This window comes from Acanthopagrus latus, chromosome 7 (genome assembly GCF_904848185.1).
Source record: "Acanthopagrus latus isolate v.2019 chromosome 7, fAcaLat1.1, whole genome shotgun sequence".
NCBI classification, from domain to species: domain Eukaryota; kingdom Metazoa; phylum Chordata; class Actinopteri; order Spariformes; family Sparidae; genus Acanthopagrus; species Acanthopagrus latus.
In genome coordinates, this window is record NC_051045.1 from 30733727 (window position 1) to 30760610 (window position 26884).

Sequence of the window (26884 nt, forward strand, 5' to 3'; positions counted from 1 at the left end):
ATGTTACCATGCATTAACTGGCTGCAGCCTCTCCTTGCCTTGATCTCCTCCACCTTGCTTACGCGAGGCCACAACTGTCCATCCAGCTGTTTGTGTCCAGACCATCACACTGTGGATTGCACTGGTCAAGGTCTAACCAGAGTCCCAGACTCCATCCCTCTGGATGTTCGTCGTCTTCTGCTCTCCAACAACTGGATTCCCTGGATTCCTGCTGACTTCCTGGTCCTCTACAGTGACCTGGTCTACCTAGACCTGAGGAATAACTCTCTCTATCAGCTGGACCCAGGAACCCTGACCACCTCCTCTAGATTAGTCTTCTTGGACCTGGGGAGCAACAACCTGACAGAAATCCCCTCTGGGACATTTGGGGAATCCAGGAGTTTGATCAAACTGCGACTGGGGAACAACCCCTACCTCAACATGGTAGGTAGAGATGCTTTCACAGGGTTGACTTCTTTGAGAGAGCTGGAGCTGGAGAGAAATGGTCTCACAGAACTGGATGTCAACATCCTGGAATCCCTGCCTTCTCTGCGAATGCTGCGTTTGGAGGGGAACCCATGGTTCTGCAACTGTCACTTTGCCAAACTGTTCATATGGCTGATGGAGAACCGCCACAAGCTCCCAAGGGGTAAGAGTTTTGCTGCTGACAATATAATCTTTCCCTTTCCATAGCAGAGGAAACCCATTTTTTTCCATTGATACATTACATACATTTACTTGTAGTGGTCCAATATGTATGACAGTTGATGGAGTCTCATTCCCAATTCTTCAAATACGACATATTGACTGAAAGCAGGTCTCTATCTTTGTAGGGTACAGAGGTACAAAATGAAAATCTTGTCTATCCAGTGATGAAGCTTACAGTTTTTGACAATCATCAGAGTCGGGAAAGACAGAGTTGCAGAACCAGACACAATGGACAAGAGAAAGCCATTGCTGTACACTGAATAATACTGAAGAATGAACTTTATACTGAGAACAATGCAACTTGATGAGTGAACCAGATTCACCTCAGTAGCAGGATTTTGATGCATACATAGACTGAATAGATTTACATTCATGAAGAAATGCTTTATTCATTTATATAAGAATAACTGTGTTACCAAACCAAAGAAAACAATATAAGTGAGTAAGTATGCAAGTGTGCTCCTCTGCAAATTCTCATCTGTCTGACTAAAGTAACCCTAACAATTAACCTCTGAGGTGCGACTTCTGTTGAATAGAATAGATGAGTGGAAATAGATGGATTTCCCATTGACAAACAAGTATGTGTGCAGAGCCATATGACTGAAACCATGCAGGCACAATGTTACAATATTTTGAATGCAGCTAGCTGGAAAACAATAGAATTACTTAAACGTCTTAGCTTTTACTGGGACTTCTGACTGTATATCAACAACTCTTACCAGCAGAGTTTGCTTAGTTGTAGTGAAATAATGTTAGTATGAACATGAGCTGGCCATATTCATATGAGGGAGATGGAAGCATCTGTTTTTATTCAAACATTGTGTCTGGAATGATTCCTCCTTGATCTTTCTACTGACTCCTGAATTTAACCTTCACCATTTACCAGTTGATGTCATGACCACTTTTAGTCTTTAGTTCACAAACTCAGACCAAAGCCAGTTCATCGGAACAAATGAACCAGATTCTGAGTAAAACTTTTTAAAGATTTTACATTATATACTAGTAACTTAGGTAAATTACAAATGATTAAATGATGCTTCATATTCAAAGCGATAATTTTAGTTCTTTTAATCTTAACCTGCAACATCACTTGAGACTGAAAATATGTATTTAAAAGTAAAAAGCAAAATATTTGCTTGATATTTTTACAAGCATAGAATGTAAACACTGCACATAAGTATGCCTACAATAGTTGAGTGAATGTAACAAGTTACTTGAACCACTGGTAACACTGATGTAATATCATCTTGTATATACATGAAATATTTTAACACTGGCATACAGTAAAATAAAGCCTTTTAACACTGCACACTATCAGCACAGCTATATAAACAACAAAATACATGATTACTTTACAAATTGCAAGATTAATTTTGATACCTTTCTACAGCACAGGGTTAGTACAAGACAATGCAAGCTATAGTCCCTTTATGCTCCCCACAAAACAAAAAACTAAATATGTAAATTGATGAAAAAATAATTACTCACAAAAAATGATTCCGTCATGGGAACTCTCTGTGACAGGGATGTGTAAAAATATCAGTGATAAATTCAACTAGCTGATTGCACATGTTATTGCTTAGCCATGCAAGTGCAAGTCCAGGTATATCACAAACTTTATTTATAATCACGGTCAACAGGATTTTTTCATGACCATACAGCTTTGATTGAGGAGATCAAAGCGAGCTTGAAATGTATTGCGCTCATCTGAACCCATGTGAACAAAAGCTTCTGCTTTTGTAGCCTGTGATGTTCTGGATCGCCTGCCACATATTATTCTTACTGCTGTTTGTGGTGAGGTTTCTCCACTGATGTCTCTACTGATGTCTCCTCTTTGTCTCACTGATACCAGCTTTCAGTCTCAGAGTCGCTGTATGCTTTTTTTTGTCTCCCAACCAAAATGTTTTTGGGGGGGTTTCTGGGTAGAGTCCTTACCTCACTAATCACCCAGGCTTTTTGGTTTAGAAATGAATTTCTTTTTTTTTCTTGTGAGCATCACAGTATTAAAACATTTGCTGAGATATGATGTCACTGAATATGTATATTCCTCAAGATTGATCTGGTTATTTAGAGCTGCTGTAGTTTAATTTTAACCTTTTTTCCAAGGGATGTGACAACAATGCAATATTTACTACAACAAAAAAAGGGGAAAAAATGACTTGAACAGTTCTTTTAATAATGCATTACTTCAATACTAAAATAATAATCAGCCAGGGTCTAAGCATGTGCAGAGGGTTGCCATTTGTCTTTGCAATTGTACACGACTGCACCATGTACAATTGCAAAACAATTCAGAAGCTAATGCAATGACCAGCCTCCACTGGTGTTGTAAAAGCAGCAACAAAGTGGGAGATTAAATGATTAGAGTCAGGCTGAGAAAGAAGTAAATGGTAAAGAATGACTTGAAGGTAGTGATTAAGTGTTGGGGAAGGCAGTATTTGGTTTGGAGCTGTTGAAATTATGCAAATGTATCATCTATGTAAAGATCACTAATACAACACAGCCTCCTACCCTTCCAGTCCACAAACACTCTATCATCATTGCTGGCTTAAAAGAGTGATTGTATGCTATAGGGCTCTGTACTGAGACATTTACCAGTCCAAATAGTTTTGTTATTTGATTTAAAATCTTTAATGAGTGTCTGAGAATGAAGTTATGACCAACTCATTTGTAGGATATCTGTGCACCAGAAAACACTGGTACAGAAGTCTGAGTCTGACAATAACCTGGATTTAACTCCAGGTGTTTAAAGAAGCCAGCGGTAAATAGACAGAAAGATTTGGAAAAAGGAAGCTACTTCCAGTTCCTGATGTTACCCTTTAATTTGTCTACCATGTCCAGGAAATTCAACTTGAATAAAAATTTGAGTTTCTTGAGATCTTCAGTCCAAGATAGGTAAAGTGAGTGGTAACTAATTTAAATGGCAAGGATCTCAAGGAAGCAGAGGTCAAGTTGTTCATCAGGGGCATGAATTCACTCTTATCCCAGTTTATTGTGTATCCTGACAGTTGGCTAAATGACTCAGTGTAGTTCAACTGACTCTACTGGATCAGATATACAGATTAGTAAATCATCCGCATATACATTTACAACACTTTCAACTTGAATATTAGCTTCATAGAGTGACCATGGGAGCCACTTATCTTTCACTGAATCATTGACCATTCTTAACATGACAGGAACTATTCTTTCATGAAACACCTTGGAAAATTCACAACCAAAGCCATCTGGACCTGCTGCTTTTCCAGAGGGGAATGCTCGAATAGCTTGCAAAATTTTATTTTTGGAGTGTTAATGTCATCTCTAGATATGCCAGTTTTTAGGTTAGTGAAAAAATGATAGAAATCTGTTTCAGTGGACTGTAATTTGCTGGAATAAAGTTACTTATAGAAGTCAGTGAAGCAGGCATTTATCTGCTTTGGGTTGGTAACCATTGTCCCCCATTTAGATTCAATCCTATGAATGGCTCAATTAGCTTGCTCACCTCTACTTTCCAGTAATTTCTCTGGTTTATCACCTAGTTCAAAATGTTTCTGTTTGAGCTTTATTAGTTGGCTGCTTACACAATTATTAAGGATATTATTGAGGATTTGAGGCATCAAGAGACACAAGAGGGGAGCGGAGACAAAGAGAGAGAAATCTAAGTGAGCACTGTTGGCTGACAGTGAAAAATGCTGCAAACTGACTGAATTCCTTTTAAAATTAAGTGCAGCTTCAGCTGGCACTAGCGCTAATACTGTTAGCATTAATGTTAGCGACACAGCAAACACTCAAAACTTGTGTGCACATGCGTGGGCCACTGGTGGGTGGAAATGCCAGGGCCGTTTTTTGTTCCCAGTCTGTCACTGGTTGTCAGATTGTAAGAGGGAAGATCTATACGTTTCCTCAAGTACTGGAAGCATCTTATCAGTCTCCACAAGATGACCATTAAGTTCCCTTTTTTTGATGATTCAAATGAAATAATGTGGCCTCCCATCACAGCTTTAAAGGCCTCCCACAGATTGGAATCAGAGACCTCACTTTCATCATTGGTGATAAGAAGATCATCTGTAAGTGCAGCCATATGTTTAGTAAAAGAGTGATCATTGAGAAAAAGAGGGTTAAAGAGCCAGCTGTATTTTTCTTTGGACAGAATACCTTTAAAATGAAGTGACACTGGGCTATGATCAGAAACCAAGATATTATGATGAATAGAATTTATATTTTAGATAATAACTCCGAAGGAATCAGGAAGTAGTCAATCCTACTGTATGATATATGGACATGAGCATAATAAGAATAATCTCCATCAGTACGATGCTGCAGCCGCCAAATATCAACCATATTCCTGGTCTTAATTAAATCCTTCAAAGTTTGCACTGAAGTAATAGTAGGGGCCAGTTTTGTTGAAAGTCTGTCCAGGATTGGATCTAAATAATAATTGAAATCACCTCCAATAATGTCATTTGGGCTAGAGGGTGGTATTATATCAGAAGGTTTAAGAAAAAAATCAGGATTGTCAGTGTTCGGGGCATAAATAGATTAAGCATTGTTATTGGAAAGGGATTTATGTGACATGAAATCATTAAGTATCTGCCATAAGGGTCTGCTGTCATTGAGTAAAGGAGAAATGCATGTTTTTACAGAGGAGTATAGCAACAGCTCTGGCCTAACAAGTAAAAGGCGCGTGAATAGCCTGGTAAATCCAATTTGCTCTCAGTCTGCGCTGTTCATTTGCACCAATGTGCATTTCCTAAAGAAAAATGATGTCTGGCTTCAATGATTTAAGATGTGAGAAGATACGACCCCTTTTAATTACATGACCAAGACCCCTCACATTCCATGAGCCTAAACTAAGTTGCTATCGATGCTGCTATGTGCAGTATGTACATTATCCCCGAAATGGAGACGATCTAGCTTGCATCCAAAAAAACATTAAAGACCGTAAAAAACACAAAAACACCATACACTATGGTGTGTACCAACACACTTAAACAACCCCCTGAACATGTCTCCTACCCGCCCACAAAGTGCCTCCCCAAACAAGGCATGGGTATCCCTCTAAGCCCGGGACCGCTAAACACACCCTAACAAAAAGTAGCAAGCTGAAAAAAAGCTGCAAAAAGCCAGCTCAACTCTGTTGCTGCTGAAGTAAATAAAGTCTAATACAGACCATTTAAATGCTCTTAACTGCGAAGAGTCATGTTCAGATATGATAACCCCCCTATCTGAACACTCAGAAACATCAATCAGAAAAAGATGCATTCCATCAATACACATATTGTCTTTGACGCATGTTACAATATACTGGACATTGTTGCGAAATGGCCCGGATCAACACGCAATTCCCAAATTTTAATGGAGAGTGGTTTGACGCAGCTTTTCGAGCAAATGCCACTTTTATTGGCACATTTTTCATTGCAGTCGTCTAATTTGTCATTTTTGTCTGAAGCGTTTTTGTTTGGGGGGGCACTTAGTTCTCCTCATAAATACATTTCTTCATCCAGTATCTTGTTGTCATGGGCTTGTAGGCAACTTCCTCATTTTCACTTCATGCATTTTGCAGCCTAAATGACTGTTCATTGGGCTGCCCTGTCACTCAACAACCAATCACCGCTGTCACCGCGTCAAGTGCATCCTTATAAAATGACGTCATCCATAGCAACAGAGAGTTACTTCTAGTTTAGGAGCTCAATGTTTTCATAACTAACAGTAGGTCTCAAAGGCTTTGTGAATTACTTTTAAGAAATGACTCCTACATAAAAACTTTTAGACTGATTTAGGAGTACTCCTGACATTAAGATAAAAGTCTTTGTGAATACGGGCTCAGTTCTTTAAGTCAGACTCCTGAAGTTCCTGAGGCGGGTGAAATGTAATGTGAGACTATAAAGATATTAAAAAAGACCAGCACAGAGGAGCATCTGGAGGCACTGCTCCATGCACTGCTCACTAGCGACTCCCCACTTGTTTAATAGAAGAGAACGAGGAATGATGGTGCTCATACTATGTGCTCTCTGATATCCAATGTGGGTGTGATATGCTCCAGGCTAAAGGAATGTGTGTGTGACGTGATGCCACGTGAGAGAAGACGGTTAGTTGTATGCACCGACCCTGAGACTGTGTTAAGCATAATTCAACTTACATCAGCCATGCAAAGCAGCTTGATGCTAACTTGCTTTGTGTTCCTTGGATTGTGGAGTCAGCTGGTAGGTTTAGCTTTGCAGCTGCTGGTGCTAACTGAGCTGGAATACTAACAGGACCTTGCATCCCTGATGTGAGGAGAAGTTCCTTGGGCCTGCTGGAGATATGACTGGCAGCTTTCAGCAGCTATTGGTTCCAGAAGAATCCAGCAGAAGAGCACACAAGGGCAGGTAGCCCTGTAGGGAACGAGGTGGAGGAGAGAGAAAAAAAGAAAAAAAAGAAACTGGCTTTAGGTCACTTAATTAACATTGACTCAATTCAATACACTGTGAAAAAGTGAGATATCTGGGCCGTACACATTCTGAGCTATGATTTATCAGGTACAAGTTGTTTTTCCTTATGGTGAATTAAGAAATGTGGCCGGTGTGGGGTTTACATGTCCAGGGGCCCCAGGAGCCATTAATCAGCTCTGTGTTTGCATAAAAGGTTAACTGAGTTTGGCCCTCATGCCAGATGGTGGGAGATGTTCAGCCATTTCCCAGAGAGACAATCCGGTCAACTTTAGGTGGTAAGGAGGGACACCAGCAGAGTTAGGTGATTTACAGAAGATGCAGGTGGATGGAGTGGAGACAGATCAACTCCTCTTTCACTTACTGGATAGATAGACCCTCACTCCACCAAAGTGACCAATTAGAAGAAGCAGTTAGGTGCGGTCAAAGGGATTCTAAAAAGGCCAGCACAAGCAGAGAAAATGGGGTGGTTATTTGTAGCTTTCCTGAGATCGAAGGCTCGAAAGGGTTTTTGGTAGAGCAGAGGGAGCAAAGTATTGGGCAGAACACCAAGACGCAGGCTTGAGATCTGTTTCAATAAAGATTGCTCTATCATTCCACCCAGCCTTGCCTCCGCAGATTCTTTTATTAAACTACACGGGTCCTTCACTCAACAAATTAAAGAGAAATGTCCCACAAAGCAATGTTACATGACCAAATTAAAGTAACGCAGTATCTGTAACTGTCTTTGGCAACTTACATGAGAAAAAAAATACAGTAGTTATACGTGGAGAAGTGTCTGTTCTCCCACCTCTCCTACCGACTCTTCGTCACATTTCTGCCCAAAAAACAGCAAATTACACCCTGGATTGTCTTTACGCCATTGCTGCTTGGTTCTGTGTGAACAAGCAACAACGGAGACTTGGCAAACCACCACTGCTGCGATAATGTGGCGTCTCTCTGTGAAAAGGGCTATTGATTATCTCTTCATTATGACACCTGTTAGTGGGTGGGATATACCAGCAACTAAAAATGTTTCCCCAATGTTGATGTGTTTGAAGCAGGAAAATTAGGCAAGCATAAGGATTTGAGAGAGTATGACAAGGCCCTAATTGCAATGGCTATACGACTGGGTCAGACCATCTCCAAAACTCCAGCTGTTCCCAGTCTGCAGTGGTCAGTATCTATCAAAAGCGGTCTAAGGAAGGAACAGTGGTTAACAGGCAACAGGCTCACTGATGCACGTGGGGAGCAAAGGCTGGCCAGTGTGGTCTGATTCAACAGACAAGCTACTGTTGCTCAAATTGCTGAAGAAGTTAATGCTGGTTCTGATAGACAGGTGTCACAAAGAATACACAGTGCATTGCAGTTTGTTGTATGGGGCTGCATTGCTGCAGACCAACAATGGGCATGTGAGCATCAGAAATGGGCCACAGAGCAATGGAAGAAGGTGGCCTGATTTGACGAATCATGTTCACTTTTACATCATGTGGATGGCCTGGTGCGTGTGCATCACTTACCTGGGGAACACATGGCACCAGGATTCACTATTGGACGAAGGCAATCCAGCAGATGCAGTGTGATGCTTTGGGCAATTTTCTGCTGGGTTCTGCCATGTTGATATTACTTTGACACATACCACCTACCTAAGCATTGTTGCAGACTATGTACACTCTTTCATGGAAACAGTATTCCCTGATGGTTGTGGCCTCTTTCATCAAAAATGGATCAGGAATGGTTTGAAGAGCACAGCAACAAGTTTTAGGTGTTGACTTTACCTCCAAATTCCCCAGATCTCAATCCAATTAAGCATCTGTGGGATGTGTTTGACAAACAAGTCAGATCCATGGGGGCCCCACATCACAACTTCCAGGACTTAAAAGATCTGCTGCTAACATGTTGGTGCCAGATACCACAGCACACCTCAGGGGTCTAGTGGAGTCAGGGAGCTGGATGGGCACGGGCTGTTTTTGCAGCAAAAGGGGGACCAACACAATATTAGGCAGGTGGTCGTACTGTTATGCCAGATTGATATATGTCTGGACTCCTTCCACACACACACACACACACACACACACACACACACACACACACACACTGAGTCAGATAAATGAGAGTGAACAGACTTGGAAGTTTCTGGGATGCTCTGCAGAGTCACCTTCAGAGGATGTTTTCCTGCAGCCATTTTACATCTGTGGTTCTGGCTACATTCAGAATGATATGTGTTTGTGTCTGTGCAACTGTGTGTGTATACAGTTGTGTAAAGTTGTATGTCCTCTTCTGTGTTGCCACTTTGTGTTCCTCTCAATGCTATGTATACGCACATGTAATATAATTGTTCTGTTACACATGTGCTTGTTTTTATCTGTGAATAATATACACATGCACTATTAAACATATATTCCTGCATGTGTACATTTTTAGGTGTTTGTGGGCTATTTATGTATGTGTGTGTTTTAATGTCCATGTGCAGTGCAGTGCCCATATAAATGAATATGCATGTGTTCATTGTTCACATACCGTTATGATTATATTTCATTGCTAACATCTGCATATTTGTATTTTGCCCTACTTGTGTCCCTCTCTCTATATGCAGTGTGTGTGTGTGTGTGTGTGTGTGTGTGTGTGTGTGTGTGTGTGTGTGTGTGTGTGTGTGTGTGTGTGTGTGTGTGTGTGAAGGGATGTTTGTCTCTCCGTCTATCTCCTGCATGTCTGTGTGAGCATGAATCTGGCTGCCTGTTGTAGTGCCACGTGACTGGAATATCACCAAGGGATGAGGTCACTAAGTCCCTTTTCATGTGGAAAACCCTTCTGGTCTTACAGTGACTCACACACACAAACACACACACATGCACAACCAGACACACAGGCATAAACACACACTTGACAATGATGTCTAGTGACTCTTGGGTACAGCAGTGCTACAGAGGAATCAGGATAAAATGGAAGTGCCTCTCTCTACGCAATAGACAAAATGTTGTCAAGCGTTTAGGGAAGGGACAGTTTTAGGTTCTCTCGCAGACTAATGCTCAGGATAAGTTGATCATAATGATTTTCCTTTATCATGATTATTTCATTATCATGATCATTATGAATCAAGATAATTACAACTATCCTCATGTGATTGACTTGAAAAAGCTGTCTAGCTCCATAAAGTAAAATGCTTTTCTTTTTTTTCTTGATTCATTCTGAATTGCCACAATGGAGATCTTGCATTCCCATCTCTCGGACCACCACCCAGCTTTTTTCTCTTGACAGTTTGATTGAAAAGAAATGTGTATCCTTTTTGTCACACTATAACAATATTTGTTTCTTAACATCATATAAGTTAAATTGATTCCAGACTGTTGCTGCTAGGTATATAAGGGGACTGTCTGTATTAAGGTCAGGATTTAATGCTAGTGTTTATGCAGTCATGTGAATCTCAGAGATGGTACCTATTGTTAGGCCTCTAGCAATCTTTTGCAAAGTGATGTTAGCTTTTCCAAGTGTAAACATTTAGCTAGTATTACAGTTCATACAATCAACAAAATGAATACCTTGAATTAATATTAAATGGGATCTCTGAAAGATGTTACACAGTAGAGTAAGGATAAATCCGAATTTCCACTTTCAGTTTGGACAGTCCTCAAGACTCTTCTGGAACATGAACACAAAGTCTGCACATCCCCAAGAGCGTTAAAGTCTGGACATTTGGATGCAGCCAATGACTTGTTCTGACATGATGAGCCCATTAAACACAGCTGTTGTCTCAGGCACCTGTCTGTCTTTTGGTGCAGTCTATTGCACTCGTAACCCAGAAAATAAACCACCTACATGCAGGCCCGTAGCCAAGAAATCAGTTAGGTCCAGGATTAAAAAAGTAATAATTTTATGTAGCTGTATCTGTTATCATTCAAATCTTAGTCATCTTATTCTTTAATGAAAAACCCACACACTGTATGCAGAGACAGTGGGGGAAGAGTTGGGTAGACTAGCCAAAAACTGTAATCAAATATAAGTAATGTTACTTTGCCGGTTGCGAAGGCTGGAACCCACTGGGTACCGACAGCGAAGGCTGAGACACACCTGGCCTGTCGGCACCAGTGTAGGCCGGACCACCGACACAGAAGCACTGGCAGGTATCAGCCGGGCCACTGATGAAGGAGCAAGAACAGGTGTCAACTGGGCCGCCGACTGGGAACCACTGCCAGTAGTCAGCTGGGCTGCCGATGGAGGTGCAGGAACAGGAGTTGGCCAGGCCGCCGACAAAGGAGCAGGAACAGGTGTCAACTAGGTCACTGACTGGGAACCACTAGCAGGTGTCCGCTCGCCCGCTGACACTGGAGCTGGGGCTCTGGGTAGGCTTGGCTCGGTGGCACTGGGCAGCAGTGGGGAACAGCAGATCAAGGCACCGAATGTCATGAGATCGTCGGGGCTTTGGTGGACTGAAGGCAAACAGGCTGGTGGTTAGCAGCTACATGGGAAACACTGCCCTGTAACTCTCCATGTAAAAGTATTTTTAGTTCCTTCACTTTGGATATGAGCTCTGTGGTGCCTGGAACCTCCTTCAACAAGGGCCTTGCAATAGTTCCCTTTCAAAAACTCAGTGCATTTACATGCACAGCTTCGACTATGCTGCTCAATCGGACAACTGCAATTATCCGAGTCTACACGCCGGTAAGAAAATCGGATTATTGGGCCAGAGCATGTCATACCCCAGTACGCTAGGTGGCGCTGTACCCATTTCAACTAGTGGTAACAGAAACACCTCCGATAAGGCCCTGAGGCACCAGGTATCTCCACCAGGTATATCTTGCCACTTACTAAAGCTCACCATTAGTCCTGAATGTCCACAAGTGTGCAGCAGTCTGCTAGGTTCGTTATGGTCAGTTCATTCTGTTGTACTTTATGGTTAAACAAGGTGAGGACCAAAATGCATACAACACATGGGAGGCTGGATAAGGGACCAACAAGCGAGCTTTATTAAACACAGCTGAAATATAAAAACCAAGCAACCAAGGAAAACCAAAAACGAGCCACAAAGGACAAAAGAGAGAGGAGCAACAAGAAGCTTAAACACAGCGCAACAAAGACATAGTACAAATCAATGAGAAACAAGAGGAACAAAAGCCAGAGACACACCAGGGCATGACATCAGGAGAAACTGGAGGCGACACGGCTGGGAAAGACAGGGCAGCGACACAGGTGACCACGGACGAACACAGTGGGAAGTGGGAGGAACTGAAAAGCGACATACTACACACAAGGGCACAACTTCAGAATAAAACTGGAAACAGGAACAACAAATAAACAAGAATATGACAAAAGGTAGTGATCAAAATAAGTAGTTCAAGTACAAAAGTGCAAATTGGAAAAATGAAAGTCATGATAAAATAAATAAATAAAAAAGTGAAAACACTAAGCCCACTACTTTCTTTTATCTGATGTGGATCTGAATGATGTGATTATTTCAGCTACATGCAAATCTTTCAGTCCATTCTTCTTTGAATTGCCGATTTTCACTGTCACTCTCAAAATAGTAATGCCTTAAATTACATGATTACTCCCTGAAGAAAATAATTAGTTACATTACTAGTTACATCACTTGTTATATTCTCATTCATGCTTGCTCGGCGTCTCATTCATGTTGCTCCATGGTTCCTTAGCAACAAGCTTTGTGTGTGCGTGCTGTGTCTGTAGGCGCTTGGTTAAGTTCGAGGTAGTGTGCAAAGTGTGCTCCTTACAGTCAAGTTATCTTCGTTACATTCAACACATTCAAAGTAATGTTTGTAAACCCCAACCAATCACTGTTCCATTACTGACGGCCCCCCTCCTCCCTCCAGCCCGCTGTGTGTGATGCGTGCGACTATGCTGTTAAAATTGATTAACCTAGCAATGTAACGTAAGCAACGAGCTTGGGTGTTTGTTGCTTGCCATCTTTTCAAATCCCGCACATTCATTCCACTGAGTACCTTTGGGTGACGTATTCATGTCCACCATTTTTTAATTCCAGATACATGATACAGCAAAACCAGAATCATAATTTCAGAGTTAGTGTTTGCGTGTGACTTCTCCAGGTCACATCTGACCAGTGTTGTAGTCTTTAGAACGTGACTTCCCCAAGCCATATTCGGCCATTTTTGTAGTCCTTTCACAGAACACTCCGTGACGTCACCCTCCAAGATCGTAACTGCCATTTTGGCTCTCTTTCTTTGTCTCTCCGACACATGCACACACACACACACACACATTACACGCATGTTTGTTATTTGTGCTTGAGTTTGTTTGTTGTTTAGTTTCATAGTTAGCTGCTTTATTCAAGTAAGGGATTTTTGTTTACTGAAAGTATCATTGATTGGATCAATGTGCTTATGTAAACACATTCTATTATATTGTACATGGCAGTTTACTGTGATTATTTTGTGCATATGTCTGTGGTATTTTCTGGTTGTGATGGTCAGTGATTTAATTTTAAGAATTATTATCAATAATTATCAGTCTAATAACAACACCTGCCTCACCATCAACTCCCAACAATGGTGCCCCGTGCGAGGCATCAACATAATGGATCTATGTGTGAGGAAGTGTACTGCTGACAATCACTCTTAAATGTGCAATATTCATTTTAGCATAATTAGGACAGTGCAAAAATTTGAGATTGCCATCTTGAACCCTTTAGCCAAAAGTCTTTACATTGACCCACTTGTCTACTAGAGGAGTAGATGCTGATTTGTACTTACAAACAATTGTAGTGTGACGAGAATTGATTATTTATAACCCATTTGAGTAACCAGAATCTTTTAGGTTATTAACTGCCACTTAGAGCCATTTGCTACTGCCACTATTGATTCAAGTTGAAAGTGCTCTGTAGAAATTGTGAACATTTCAGTTGAGCATTTGAATATCCTGTATTCAATATGTTGTAGTCAAGCTGTCATAATTTGATGACAGTTTAAATTTTCCTCATGTTAATGACAGCGTGCCTCCGCCCTGTGATAGACAGAAGTTTATATCTGGCTGTTAGTAAGAAGTAGAGCTAGAGACAGAGCCACAGCATGCTACCAGCCCTGTGCAACATAAGTTTTGTACTTTAGCTGTTACTACCATGTGTTTCAGCCCGAGTCAACTTTGAGCGACAGTCCTGTGATTGTTACTACCCTGCATTCCAGTTAGTGCGTGTTTAAGGTTTGGTAAACTGTGCTTGCAAACTGTGTTTATCTTTATTGGCCCCAGTCTGTATGTCCAGAGCCACTAGATAGTTCCATAGCCACCCCTCCTCCACAGGAAGCTACCGCCTATAGTGTAGGCCATGACACAGTTTGGTTAGGCCAGTGTACTCCCCCCAAGCTACGCTACAGAGTGTCTACCAAAGCAACACCATAGCCAACCACACCTGTGTAGAGCAATTTATTTCTTAACTCCCTCTCCACTCAGAAGATGCAAACAATTCTCAACTGATCCTGAGTCCTTGGGAATGAAGTCAGTTCCACAACCTCCACTGAGAGACAGAGATAACAGTAACATGACTTCCCATCTTCCTGAAACAGACAGTGAGGTCACAGCTAGTTTATCCCCCACAGTTTATGCAAAACTTAAACTCCAAGGGGCACATAGTTAGCTTCTGGTAACTAACAGCCCGATCCATCACTGCACTGACTGTTAACAATAAGTTACTTACTTTCTTACAGTTACAACAGGAAACCTTGGAGTTTTGATAGCAACAGCAGCAAACTCAATTATTCTGAATTGAGTAATAGCCAAAAAAATGCTGTTATTGAGACTAAATTCTGATTACACAGACACCACTGTCTAACTTTGCAAATACACTTCATATAGCTCCTTCACTGTATTTCTTTTCTTTTTTTTTTTTTTTTTTTGTGAATGAACTGTTAGAAATCTTCGCTTAGGATATACAACATTATCACACTGTCAGCAAAACCATGATACAGTCATTTGGACTTTCACATTTGTGGCACCCTTTCACAGAAAAACCTGCTTGAAGAACCAAATTGTAAGTCTAGCAAAATAAGTCTGACCACCACTTGAGGTAATCAGCATTGAAATCTAACGAGTGAACACAAACACTCTTGGACTCTCCAGGAATTACTGGATCATTGTAGGTGCCACGCTCTGCATCTCAATCTAACAAGTTGACATAACTAACTTTCCTGTTCTCACTAACCCAGACACTAACTGAACATCACACATATTTAGTAAATTCAATGTTATAATCATAGCGTTCATCTGGAATTTGTTTTTCTTTGTGTAACTTCTGTTCTATTCATGATTCTTGCTTAGCCAAGATAGAGAGCCAATGACCAGCTGGTTACTGAACTGCCCAGATGTTACCAATATTGATGAACTGATGGATGAACTCCTTCAAACTATGGATTATACATGTGGATTGGTGCTCTCAGGATCCCACGTCAAGCAACAGCCTGAGAACAAGGGGGGGATGTTGGGACCCACTGATGAAGTCATTTATTGTGGATTTCAAAATGGACTCTGAACTGAACTCAGTGTCCCAGAATTCCCCATTCTTCACACCTAGATGAAAAATTCAGCTTTGAGCTACTATTGGTCAGGGTGACAGACTCCCCTCTGATCAGATAGTCAAAACTTCAGCACGTTCCTTCTTCTTTCTCTCTTACTCTACGCCCTCTGCTCCTTCAACTGCTGCAGAGAGCTGCAAGCTGCGTTTGCAGCAGGCCAAAAGAACTTCTCCTCACTGCAGCGACATGAGGTCCTGCCAGCATTCCAGATCAGTTAGCACCAGCAGCAGTGATGCAAAGCTTGCCAGCTAACTTCACAATCTGGGGAATAACAAGCAAGTTAGCACCGAGCTGCTGTCCTTGCAAAGGAGAGGAACAAATTGTTTCCTCCTCTGCCAACTTTCGTCAGTCCTTGCACAACAAGCCAACACTGAAGTCTTCTCCTGAAACCACCAGCACCTTTTCTTCAAAGACCAGTATTATTGAACTGTGCTTAAAAAGCATAACATAGTACGGCTAAGAACAGGACTTTAAACTGTGGTTGATATAATGTGTTCAATTTATGTGTTTGTTCACTGTTTGCTGTTATTGTGACCTCAGGTCAGGTTATTGGTAGTTCTCTTTCCTAGCAACTCATTTTACATTAGTCGAATGATACTTCACACAGACTCAGGGTCTTTACATGCAACCAACCATCCTCTATAACCTGGCATCACCTCACACACACACACACACACATTCCTTGAGCCTGGAGCATATTATCAGTGACCACCATTGTTTCTTTGTTCTGCCACACACACACACACACACACACACACTTGTATATATAGTACATGTTAGTTAGATTGTCTGACTTTCATCTTTGTGTTGAATAAAAGATTTTTGAACCTTCTTGCTGTCTATTTAAGACTGTACAAGAGTGAATGTTGCCAACTTCTACACTGTCAAGAACTCCAAAATCCTTCAACTATTACTAGCTGTTATGGTACATTTGGTTGTAGTTATTAAGTTAATTATTAATAAGAGTTATAAACAGTTTAGTACATTTTTATGAGACCGATTTAGTAAATTTGCAATCTTTTCCCTTCTTCAAGAGTGGTGCCCCCAGGTAATCTAATGTAAACTAGATCATATTATTCATCATAATTAATAATTATCCCAGATAATCATTTATTATTATTGATAGCCATATTTAACCTAAATCTCCCTTTTAATGTTGCATAAATACTACTTAATTGTGCCTCGTGTAATGCAAGGCCCAACACCTATATTACCATTAAATAATTAAATTATTATCACACACTTGTATTTTGGGCAAAATGTATGTGTGGAAAAAGGCAAGAAAACAGTCAAATAAAACTATCAAAATAAAAATGATTAGATCTGGAAGTGTTCTTTTGTGTGCTCTGTACACTGGAGGACTGTAAATGACATCTGAGCCAAGCTGCCGGTGAACTCTACAGGCTACTCAGGGCATGTAACATTTCTGTTGTGTATGAAATCTTTAATTTATGTGTTCTATCACGATTTTCTCAGTAACATTTGTGCTGATGCTTATACGTCTGCAGATATATCTAATGTGATACCTTTATTATTATACAAGATATAGATCTTGCTGTTGCAGAGATAACCTCCTTTCATTTTGAGTCCTTATTTTTTGCTTAGTTGCTTAATTTTCTTGGTTGTCTGTCAGCTGGTTCTCTTGTCGTCTTCTCTCTTCGCAGGTATGGAAGGAATAGAATGCTCCCTGCCTCTGGATGGGCGTCGTGTCCCCCTCAGTTTACTCACTGAAGACAGTTTTCGAGAGTGCCGTGGTATCCTCACCATAACTGACTACCTCATTGTTATATTCTCCGGCATCTCTGTCTCAGTGGTGGCCATCATGGCCAGCTTCTTCCTGGCTTCCACAGTCCACTGCTTCCAGCGCCTCAGCAAGGGCAGCAAAGGAGATGAAGAGGAGGGAATAGACTGATGAGAGGAAGGGAAGGGGAAATTAATTACATATAATGCAAGCGATTCATGAAAATTCTTGCTCAGATATTCTCTTGGTATCCCAGAGAGAGCCTGACAGAAAGGACAGTAAGGAGAGATTAGTGGTGGAGAGAGTCAAAGAGCCACACTCTCAGTCTCTTACCATGTCATGTCTAAGAGCAAAATTGAGCTATCATGAGTCACAGACTGATTTGGGAAATATCCAAAGGCTTGAATCACCAGAAACAGGTATTGTTTTTACTGAATGTAGCCATTTTTGCTCCTGTGTTGTGCACTGACTATAGAGACAATGACCAGTGAAGCGCTTCATTTGAAACAGGAGAGCCATAGCATTGTCCTCATTAACACTGAGATTGGTAAATGCACTGGTAGTGGAGATGAAGGGACAAACGTGACAAAGCACTGGGACTATGGGGAATCAAAGATCAGCAAAGGTAATACAAAATGTGTCTCAAACAGTAGAAGTACCAAAATGATTCCAAAAATGTTAGGAAAACAGAATGCAATTATTGCAAATCCTTTCCAACTTACATTCATTTGTAGACGGTGTAAGGACAAGACATTTAATGTTGTTTTTGTGAATTTACAGTCATGGTCAAATGTTTTCATACACAAATGGCAGTCTTTAGTTCTGGTGATTTCTACAGAAAAATTCTACATGAAGTTTGGTTCAATAATGAATCTATTATAGGTGGGTCAAAAATGTATATACAGTAACTTGTATAACATCCATTAGACTCAGCCACAAGCACTTAAAGGGTCAAGCGTGCTTCATCACAGTATGGACTCTCTAGTGTGAGTACGCCCTTAGTTGAACTTCACCAATTCTGTCAAAACATTCTGTCAGAGGAAGCTTGTGGGTGGCAATCAAAAGCACCTCACTGAGGTGAAAATGGCCAAGAGACATTTTACCAATTATTCAAATTACTGTATATCTACTTTGAGCCAACAGATTTGGTCACATTTTCAGAAGACCTATTATAAATTCATTATTGAAACAAACTTCATGAATGTTTTCTGCGACAAAGTAGTATGTGTTTCACTCTCTCCAACACGGAAAGATGACAACTGTAAAACTTATTGGAAGTCAAGACTGCTATGATATATATGTATGTAAACTTTTGACCACCATTGTGTCAGTAATACAAAATGTGTCTCAAACAGTAGAAGTACCAAACTGATTCCAAAAATGTTAGGAAAACAGAATGCAATTATTGCAAATCCTTTCCAACTTACATTCATTTGTAGACGGTGTAAGGACAAGACATTTAATGTTGTTTTTGTGAATTTACAGTCATGGTCAAATGTTTTCATACACAAATGGCAGTCTTTAGTTCTGGTGATTTCTACAGAAAAATTCTACATGAAGTTTGGTTCAATAATGAATCTATTATAGGTGGGTCAAAAATGTATATACAGTAACTTGTATAACATCCATTAGACTCAGCCACAAGCACTACAATGGGAAAGTCTTAAGAGCTCAGCACTGATCTGAAAGAGCACATTATTAATTTGAACAAGTCAGTAAAGTCACTTGGAGCTATTTCAAGGCAGCTAGAATTAAGGTTTTGGAACGGTCTTCCTAAGTCCTGTCGTGAACCCCATGGAGGGTATGTGGACCGCTGAAGAAACAAGTCTGCTACAGGAAGCCAACTAATTTAACATTTGGCCAAGTTGCTCCGTATCATGCCAAAGCCCTGTTGACCCTCCTCCCCAGTCCCCCACTGGCCTGCACTCACATTTCTCTGGCCCAAACCGGTCCTTAGTACAGTAACCTCTTGTACATACATCACCACATCGTAGCACAGTCGCAGAACAATGGAGAACAACTCAAAGAACTTGACTTTTCTGTCTTTTTTGTCACTTATTTTGGGTGGTTTGGTCATAGACGGCCCTCTCATATTACTTGATTTCTTGATTATGCAATTATGCAGGCGTAATACCCACTATTACACATTGCGCACCCGTGTACCTGAGCAAAGTACGGAGCACTCACACTAGTCAAACAACTTGGACTTAAAGGGTCAAGCGTGCTTCATCACAGTATGGACTCTCTAGTGTGAGTACGCCCTTAGTTGAACTTCACCAATTCTGTCAAAACATTCTGTCAGAGGAAGCTTGTGGGTGGCAATCAAAAGCACCTCACTGAGGTGAAAATGGCCAAGAGACATTTTACCAATTATTCAAATTACTGTATATCTACTTTGAGCCAACAGATTTGGTCACATTTTCAGAAGACCTATTATAAATTCATTATTGAAACAAACTTCATGAATGTTTTCTGCGACAAAGTAGTATGTGTTTCACTCTCTCCAACACGGAAAGATGACAACTGTAAAACTTATTGGAAGTCAAGACTGCTATGATATATATGTATGTAAACTTTTGACCACCACTTTACACTCATTCAGAATTAGTTCACCACTGTATTACATCAGCATTTCATTTTTTTAGTGTCTTTCAGTGTTCGGGAACTAAGGACACTAATTGTTGAAGCTTTCAAATTAGAATTTTTTTTATCAATTCTTGCTAGATCTATGACTTCAGTTGTTCAATATTTCAAAGTCTCCATTGTTGTGTTTATCAGTGGGAGATAGGTCTGGACTTCAGGCAGGTCAGTCCATTACCTGCACTCTCCTACTATGAAACCACGCTGCTGTAACAAGTGCAGAGTGTGGCTTGGCATTGTCTTGCTGGAATAAGTGAGGATGTCCCTAAAAAAGACATCATCTGGATGGCAGCATATGTTTTATGTATCTTTAAGCATTAATGGTTCCTTTACAGATATGTAAATTACACATTGTCATTGGCACTAACACATCCACATACCATCGCAGGCTCTTCAACTTTGTGCCCTTTGGCCTAGATTTCCATGATTTCCAAGAACTATATGAAATGTGGACTCATTAGACCAGAGCACATCTTATGCTATGTTTCAATCTGTCTCAAATGACCTTGGGTCAACAGAGAACTCTGGAGTGTTATCGGATGTTGTTAATGTATGGCTTTTTACTTTGCATTGTAGACATTCAAGTTTAGTTTTCATCTTTGCCCTTGACGGGCAAGAATATCTTCAGATTCTCTGAATCTCTTAATGATATCATGGATTATAGATTAACAGAGCATCTCAACATTTTGGAATCGTGCCCTTTCAAGTTGGCCCCCTGGAATTATATACCAAACCCAAAAAAGACTAATGCAAGGAATCTACTATAGGACATTAGTCTTGTGTGGTGGTCATTGTGTCAGGTTAGGCAATCATCAATTCATAAATTCTTGCCATGACAAGCCAGATTACATGTTGGATGTCATTAACATGACCAACCACTCATTTTCTCTTTTACATTTTTCCATCTTTGCACAGAGGAGTGCTTTGTGCTTTAAGTGGACAACATCACAGATCATATTGTCAGAGTTGTCCAACTAGGCGAGAGAGGGCAACAACAAGACCAGGTGGAAACAACTCATACATGGCTGGACCATGTGTCCAGGGCGCTGAAATGTGATGATATGATTCCATGGATAGTCAGTGGTCGCAGTGGTGGTGGTGGTCCCAGTAATATCTGTTCTTAAAATGTACTGAGTAGCAGATCACATGACATGGTTAAGTTAGGTGTGAGCAAAAACTTTTATAAATGCAAAACAACATTTTCCACCCATATGTTAAATTGTTGGATTTGCAAGAGAACTTAATGAAACTTAGAATGAGCAGCAGGTGGTTAGTGGAACTGCTGTAACAGCCTCCTGGGATTGTAACTGAGGACTGTCCATACCTGATCATTTTGAAAGTAAAACACTTCAAGTCGGACCCTATCCAGATCAGTGGGCTGCCAAGACCTAGTTTATGTCAGGCCCCCAGGTTCCAGAGGTCCAGGTCAACAACAGACTTTTACAAAGAGGGCCTGCAGGTTTAGCTGGTGGTAAAGTGCCTTGCTTAACAGCTCCTTGGTTTTTGAATGAATAGTTGCAGAATCTGAAAATAAGCTTTTTAAAGCAAAATGCAACCTAGGCTTTTTTTGTGAATGTATGAGTTGTTTGTGTAAAAGCATAATCACGCTGAAAGAGGCACTTTCAAACTCATTTTCGATGGGAGTGCATGGGGCACTTTTACACTAGCATCAAAATCGCTATTTTTAAAACAGTAAGAAGGCTCGACACAACATGAAACTTTGCTCGTGGGCGCCACTTAGCTCGGTTGGTAGCGCGTGCAACCCATGTGCCGAGGCTCTGCAGTGGACCCGAGTTCGACTCCCGGCTCGGGTCCCTTTGCTGTGTGCCACTCCCCCTCTCTTACCTTGTTTCCTGTCACACGCTTCAAGCTGTACTATCAATAATGCCAAAAAAATACAAAAAAAAAAGAAACTTTGCTCATAGTGTCACCAGGGTCTCTACACATAAACTCAAGCTTTGAGAACATTGTTTTTGTACACAGAGTTACTAAAAAGAAGGTTTCTGAGCAACTCATGTTAGCAGCAGCTTGTTCCTCTAGCCGTCATCATGGCAGCCCAGACGTACTGGTTCAGCTGAGCCATGTGTAGAGACCCTGGTGATACTACCAGCAAAGTTTCATGTTGTGTCGAGACTTCTTAGTGTTTTAAAAATAGTGATTGTGATGCTGGAGTGAAAGTGAAAGTGCCCCATGCTCTCCCATTGAAAATGAGTTTGAACCGAAAACGAAAATATGGTCAATCTTAAGAGTGCCTCTTTGTTGTAATTATGCTTTTACAAGGTTTGACTCACATACATTCACAAAAAAGCCTACGTTGCATTTTGGTGAGAGTTTCACTTTAAGATATTCACATCCTCATTTTTTTTTCTTTTTTATTGAAGTCCTCATTTTGTATCACAACATACTGTATACTCATAATTGACCCAGTAATCTTGCATAAAAGTATCATAAGTAAACTGCAGTCATTACTTCATTGCAGTGCGGGTGCATGGGTGACATGATAGGATATATATTTGGATTTTATTTCAAAAATAATCTAACTAGTAATAATTCCAGTCATGTCCATCCATACTAAACCAGGAAAACCATGTCTTTATGGATCTCACTTGATGCACAGGGGCATTTTCATGTTCAAACAAGTCAGGAATAAAAATAAGCTGTTACCACAAAGTTGTATACTGTGTAGCATTTCAATCATCCTCTACTGGAACTAAGTGGCCAAGCTAAAATGCCTATGAAATATTGTGACTTGATGATAAGGCCCTATAGAAACAACAAAAACGTAACATTGAATTAGCTTTAATCATAATATTGACTAATGTTACATACAGAAGTTTACATATATTGTAAATAACATATCTCCCCACTACATGCAAAGAAACACACCAATAAGTGAAGTGATAGGTGCCTTAAGATCGAAAACGGAATCCAGAACTGAGGTTCTTGCTCTCATTATCTTTAAATGAGAGTCAGTTTTTCTTTGGTCAGTCAGAATTTGTGCTCACCACAGGGCTTGAGGACACTGAAGTCATGTCTTGTGGTTTTGGGGGGGAATCTGAGGTTCTAGCAACTTACATTCTACAGCTAAAACTGAAAACATGGTGGGTTTTTATTAGGCTGACTGCGTGTCACATATGGCCAGGTATGCCTTCCCTTTCCTCTACCTACCCACTGTTTTAGGTAGGAGTGGAGAGCCTCAAATCAGCAAAATCTACAGAGGTGAGGAAGGGGCAGCAGGAGCGGGAGCGTCCGGAGTTTAGAGAAGTGATTCTCAAACTTTTTTTATTTCAAGGACCCCTAAACTAACACCATTTAGACCACAGACACCCTTTTGATAAGAATGTGTTCCGAACAGCATTGTAATGAAGTGCTGTAGTGCTGCAGAGATGTCTTGGCCCTCAAACCTTTTTTCCATTAGCGAGAAAACATGTTTGTTTGGTACAGACCGCAACAATTATCACATCATCATGATTTTGATGTTTTTACCATAAAAATGAAAATTGTAATGCAAAAATTATCAAAAATCATGGATGATATCACAATTTCATTATTTCCCCATATCATGCAGCACTTTGATGGATAGAAGTATAGTGGAATTAAATTAATCCCCCCCCCATGTTGGGGAACCCTGGAACCCCCCCAGAGACCCCTGGAGTCTGCAGACGCCATTTTGAGAACGACTGATTTAGAGTGCATGATCTTGTTATTTTACTTTGGGCTGGAGACGACCAGTACTTCAGTTACTGAGTCTGTTTGGATTCAAGTTTAGATCATTTTCTTTAGGTAGGTTATAGGGGGATGCACTGGCTATGCAATATATGTTCTGCTCTCAAAGTAGAACCACTGTTGTTTAGAGAGGTCGTATCACTCCTAATAGTGTCCCTGTAAGTCTCATGGGAAAAATGTAATTTGGTGCTAACCAGAGGGACAAGGCTCTGAGACGGTTATTTTGCAAAAGTCATAGTTGTTTTGGGTTTCTTAGCAGTGGTTCATTTTCACAAATGGGTTGGAGGACAGTTTTTCTGACACTGGCCCTGGTTTCAGTAGCTACATTATTCCTGCTAATGGTTTTCTTCATAAAGATGTGAGATGTGCTCCATCATGCCATTTCTATGATGACCTTATTTATAATCCCTTTTAACATTACACTGTATGGACATATCTCCACGGATTCCAATATTTTGTATGTTGTCTTCATGAGTCTGACTTGTTTGTTGCAATCTGATGAAATGGAACTGTCACTATTTCTACTGTCTGTGTATCTCTCATCAGTTGTCCACATTTCCTCATTTGTTGTCATCTTGCAGTTTTTATTTTGGCCACATTTTTGATGCCCTGTCTCACTGACAAGCCAGTCTTCCTCACTGCTGATGTAAATTGTCTTCCCTCTTAAACTATATGGGACCATGAACTTCATCAAAAGAGCAATGATGAAGAGTTGTGGAACTGCATATGTATCAGTGCTGCTCTCTACTGGGCATAAATAGGCTTTGTGAGCCTGAAAGGCTCCATGGACATAAAACAAGTCTCAACCTCCAGTATGAAAGGGCTTCATGTGTTATCATTACTGAGGATGATTGTAAGGTTATTTCACTGTGTATAGTGAAAGGTGGAGACAGAGGATAACCAAAAAGATGTAATAAAGATGTTTTGCTTTGAACTGTGAATATTATATGTCAATTTTTGTCTGCCTGATAAAACTGCATGAGTATCTGCTAACCTGCCAACACATCTCCCAAATGTAATGTTTGTCTTTAGCGGAGTCTCTAACTGTGATGCAACTGGATACAGCAACTGAAGAAACATTCATTCCCAAACCAAATATTTGCACATTAAACAACGGTTGAAGTAAAAATGTCTGCACAGTTTCCTCTGGACTCTACCAACCATGGATTTATGCTTTTCCTTATCTTTTCTGAGAGCACCTGTAACACTTTAGTATTGTGGGGGGGAATGGAAATGCTTGGGGTCATCAGTATTTTAGATTTTTTTGGGGTGGGGTTCATTTCAAATTTGGGGGTTGCATTTGCCTGTCATTCATCTGTGATCATTTGAGTAAAGCAATATGATTATCTTGCTTTTTTCATGCCATACACATTTTTTTGAATTCTGAAGTTAAATTCTTGACTTGGAAAGACAACACATTTTCTATTATTAGACTGTATTACATATATCTTAGCTAGATACAGTGTACAAGGGACAAGTCATTCAACCACCACAAATGATCTGTGTCAACCATAGGAGGGTGGTGTGGTTCTTTGTAAATATTTATCTATACTTTTCTTACATAGAGAATAATATAGCATGCGCCACTGTTGTGAATATCTAGGTTTTTGGCTTCAACATTGGTGTCAAGTCCTATTTTGGAACATTTCTCTTTTAACGTGCTATTTTTTTCTATAATTAATTAATTGAAATGAATATGCTATATCGACAGCCTGAAAAAAATATGAAAAGTTGAATGAATATAATGTATAATATGGTTTGGTTAAGGTTTAATTGCATAGCCTATACACACAATAAAACTTCATTTTGACTATCTGATCAAGAGATACATGCAAAGGTTGAGGATTCTTTTATCGGGAATTAATGGTCAAAAGAGTCCATTAATTCCTGATAATGGACAGCAGGCATTTATTTTTCCATGTGTTTTATGATCAAATTAGAAATTTTTACACAATCATTAACACTATTTCCCTGGCAAAACCTTTACTAATACCTGGATTTTTTTTTTTTATATATATATATATAACTGCATAAGGTTTTTATACAATGGAAACATTTACTACTCCAGTAAATTGGACAAACTTTAGATATGATGATAAGTCCACGTAGCTCATCGACCCCATGGGCTCAGATAACAGCCACAGAGCTAACGTTATACTAGTTAGATTCATAGTCAATAACTTTTTGCATATGGCTGACAAACAATAAATACAGTCTGACTCAATTTTCAAAAACAAGACTAGCTGGCTAAGCAAGCCATGTCATTGTCTTCAAATCAATATCAAGATGTTGACAAACGACAGTCCATGTGTTTCAGCTGTATCCTGAAGTAGCGAGTTGAATAGCAAATGTGATGTGAGATCACTGGTGCACCCATGTTTTTAAAAACACTGCTTGGGTGGTAGATAAAACATATACGGTTAAAAAAATGTTTTAAAAAGACACTGACGTGCCTTCTAGAGTGTCTGGCTTCCACTGGTCAAAAACGTGGTGAAGTACCCTCAAGAGTACACTTCGAGTGCTCTTTCTGCACTCTGTTGCCCCAGCACATAGAGCTGGTGCCCTTTTATTTGTTCACCTCTGCCCCTCAAACATCCCGTGTCCACCACGGTGTGAGATCATCACTTGTGGTCAGAGGGACAGCGTGGTCTTCTTCTTGCAGCTTATGTTTTGCAGGTAGCCAACCATCCTGCGACGCTCACATGGCGATGCACTAATGGACAACACTTGGTAGTGGACATCATATATTTAGATACAGGACATTAATTTGTCACAGTGTACTTCTCACTGGAACTAGAAGCTCCATAGCTTTTCTGTCATCATGAGTTATTTGACACCATGTGGAAATCAGTCCTGAGTATCTGTGGTGACTGATTAAAAACAGATTAAGTAGGTCGAGGTTTAATTCACTGCCTAAAGGTTTTCAGAGTTGGATGATATGAAGGATAATGAGGTTTTGGCTTTCCATTCATATTTAAGCTCCATACTCTAAATTTTCTCACTGATTTGAACCACCTTTTTGGTTTTACCTGTAATTTAGTTCCAGAAGCAAGTTTCTACCTGAGAAACGTCCAAACTTCAGATGAAGTGATGTTTTCAGCGCCACTGCTAAGTAGTTTTCGACTACAATACAGAAACAGGTCAGGTCCTTGTTTTTGCGTCGCAGC

The 26884-nt window shown here is 40.3% G+C and overlaps 1 protein-coding gene and 1 long non-coding RNA gene across 2 annotated transcripts; one reads left to right on the forward strand and one right to left on the reverse strand.

Moving 5' to 3' along the window:
• On the forward strand, positions 1 to 17522 carry lrrc38a (leucine rich repeat containing 38a). Its single transcript, XM_037105292.1, has 2 exons — positions 1 to 628; positions 17275 to 17522. Exons 1-2 carry the CDS (start codon positions 1 to 3, stop codon positions 17520 to 17522), a joined length of 876 nt encoding a protein of 291 aa, XP_036961187.1.
• LOC119023399 lies at positions 12018 to 26877 on the reverse strand. Its single transcript, XR_005076254.1, has 3 exons — positions 26747 to 26877; positions 17137 to 17518; positions 12018 to 12314 (listed from the first exon to the last, which is right to left on the reverse strand). It is a non-coding gene; the product is annotated as an uncharacterized LOC119023399 (long non-coding RNA).
• Positions 26878 to 26884: the final 7 nt, after the last annotated feature.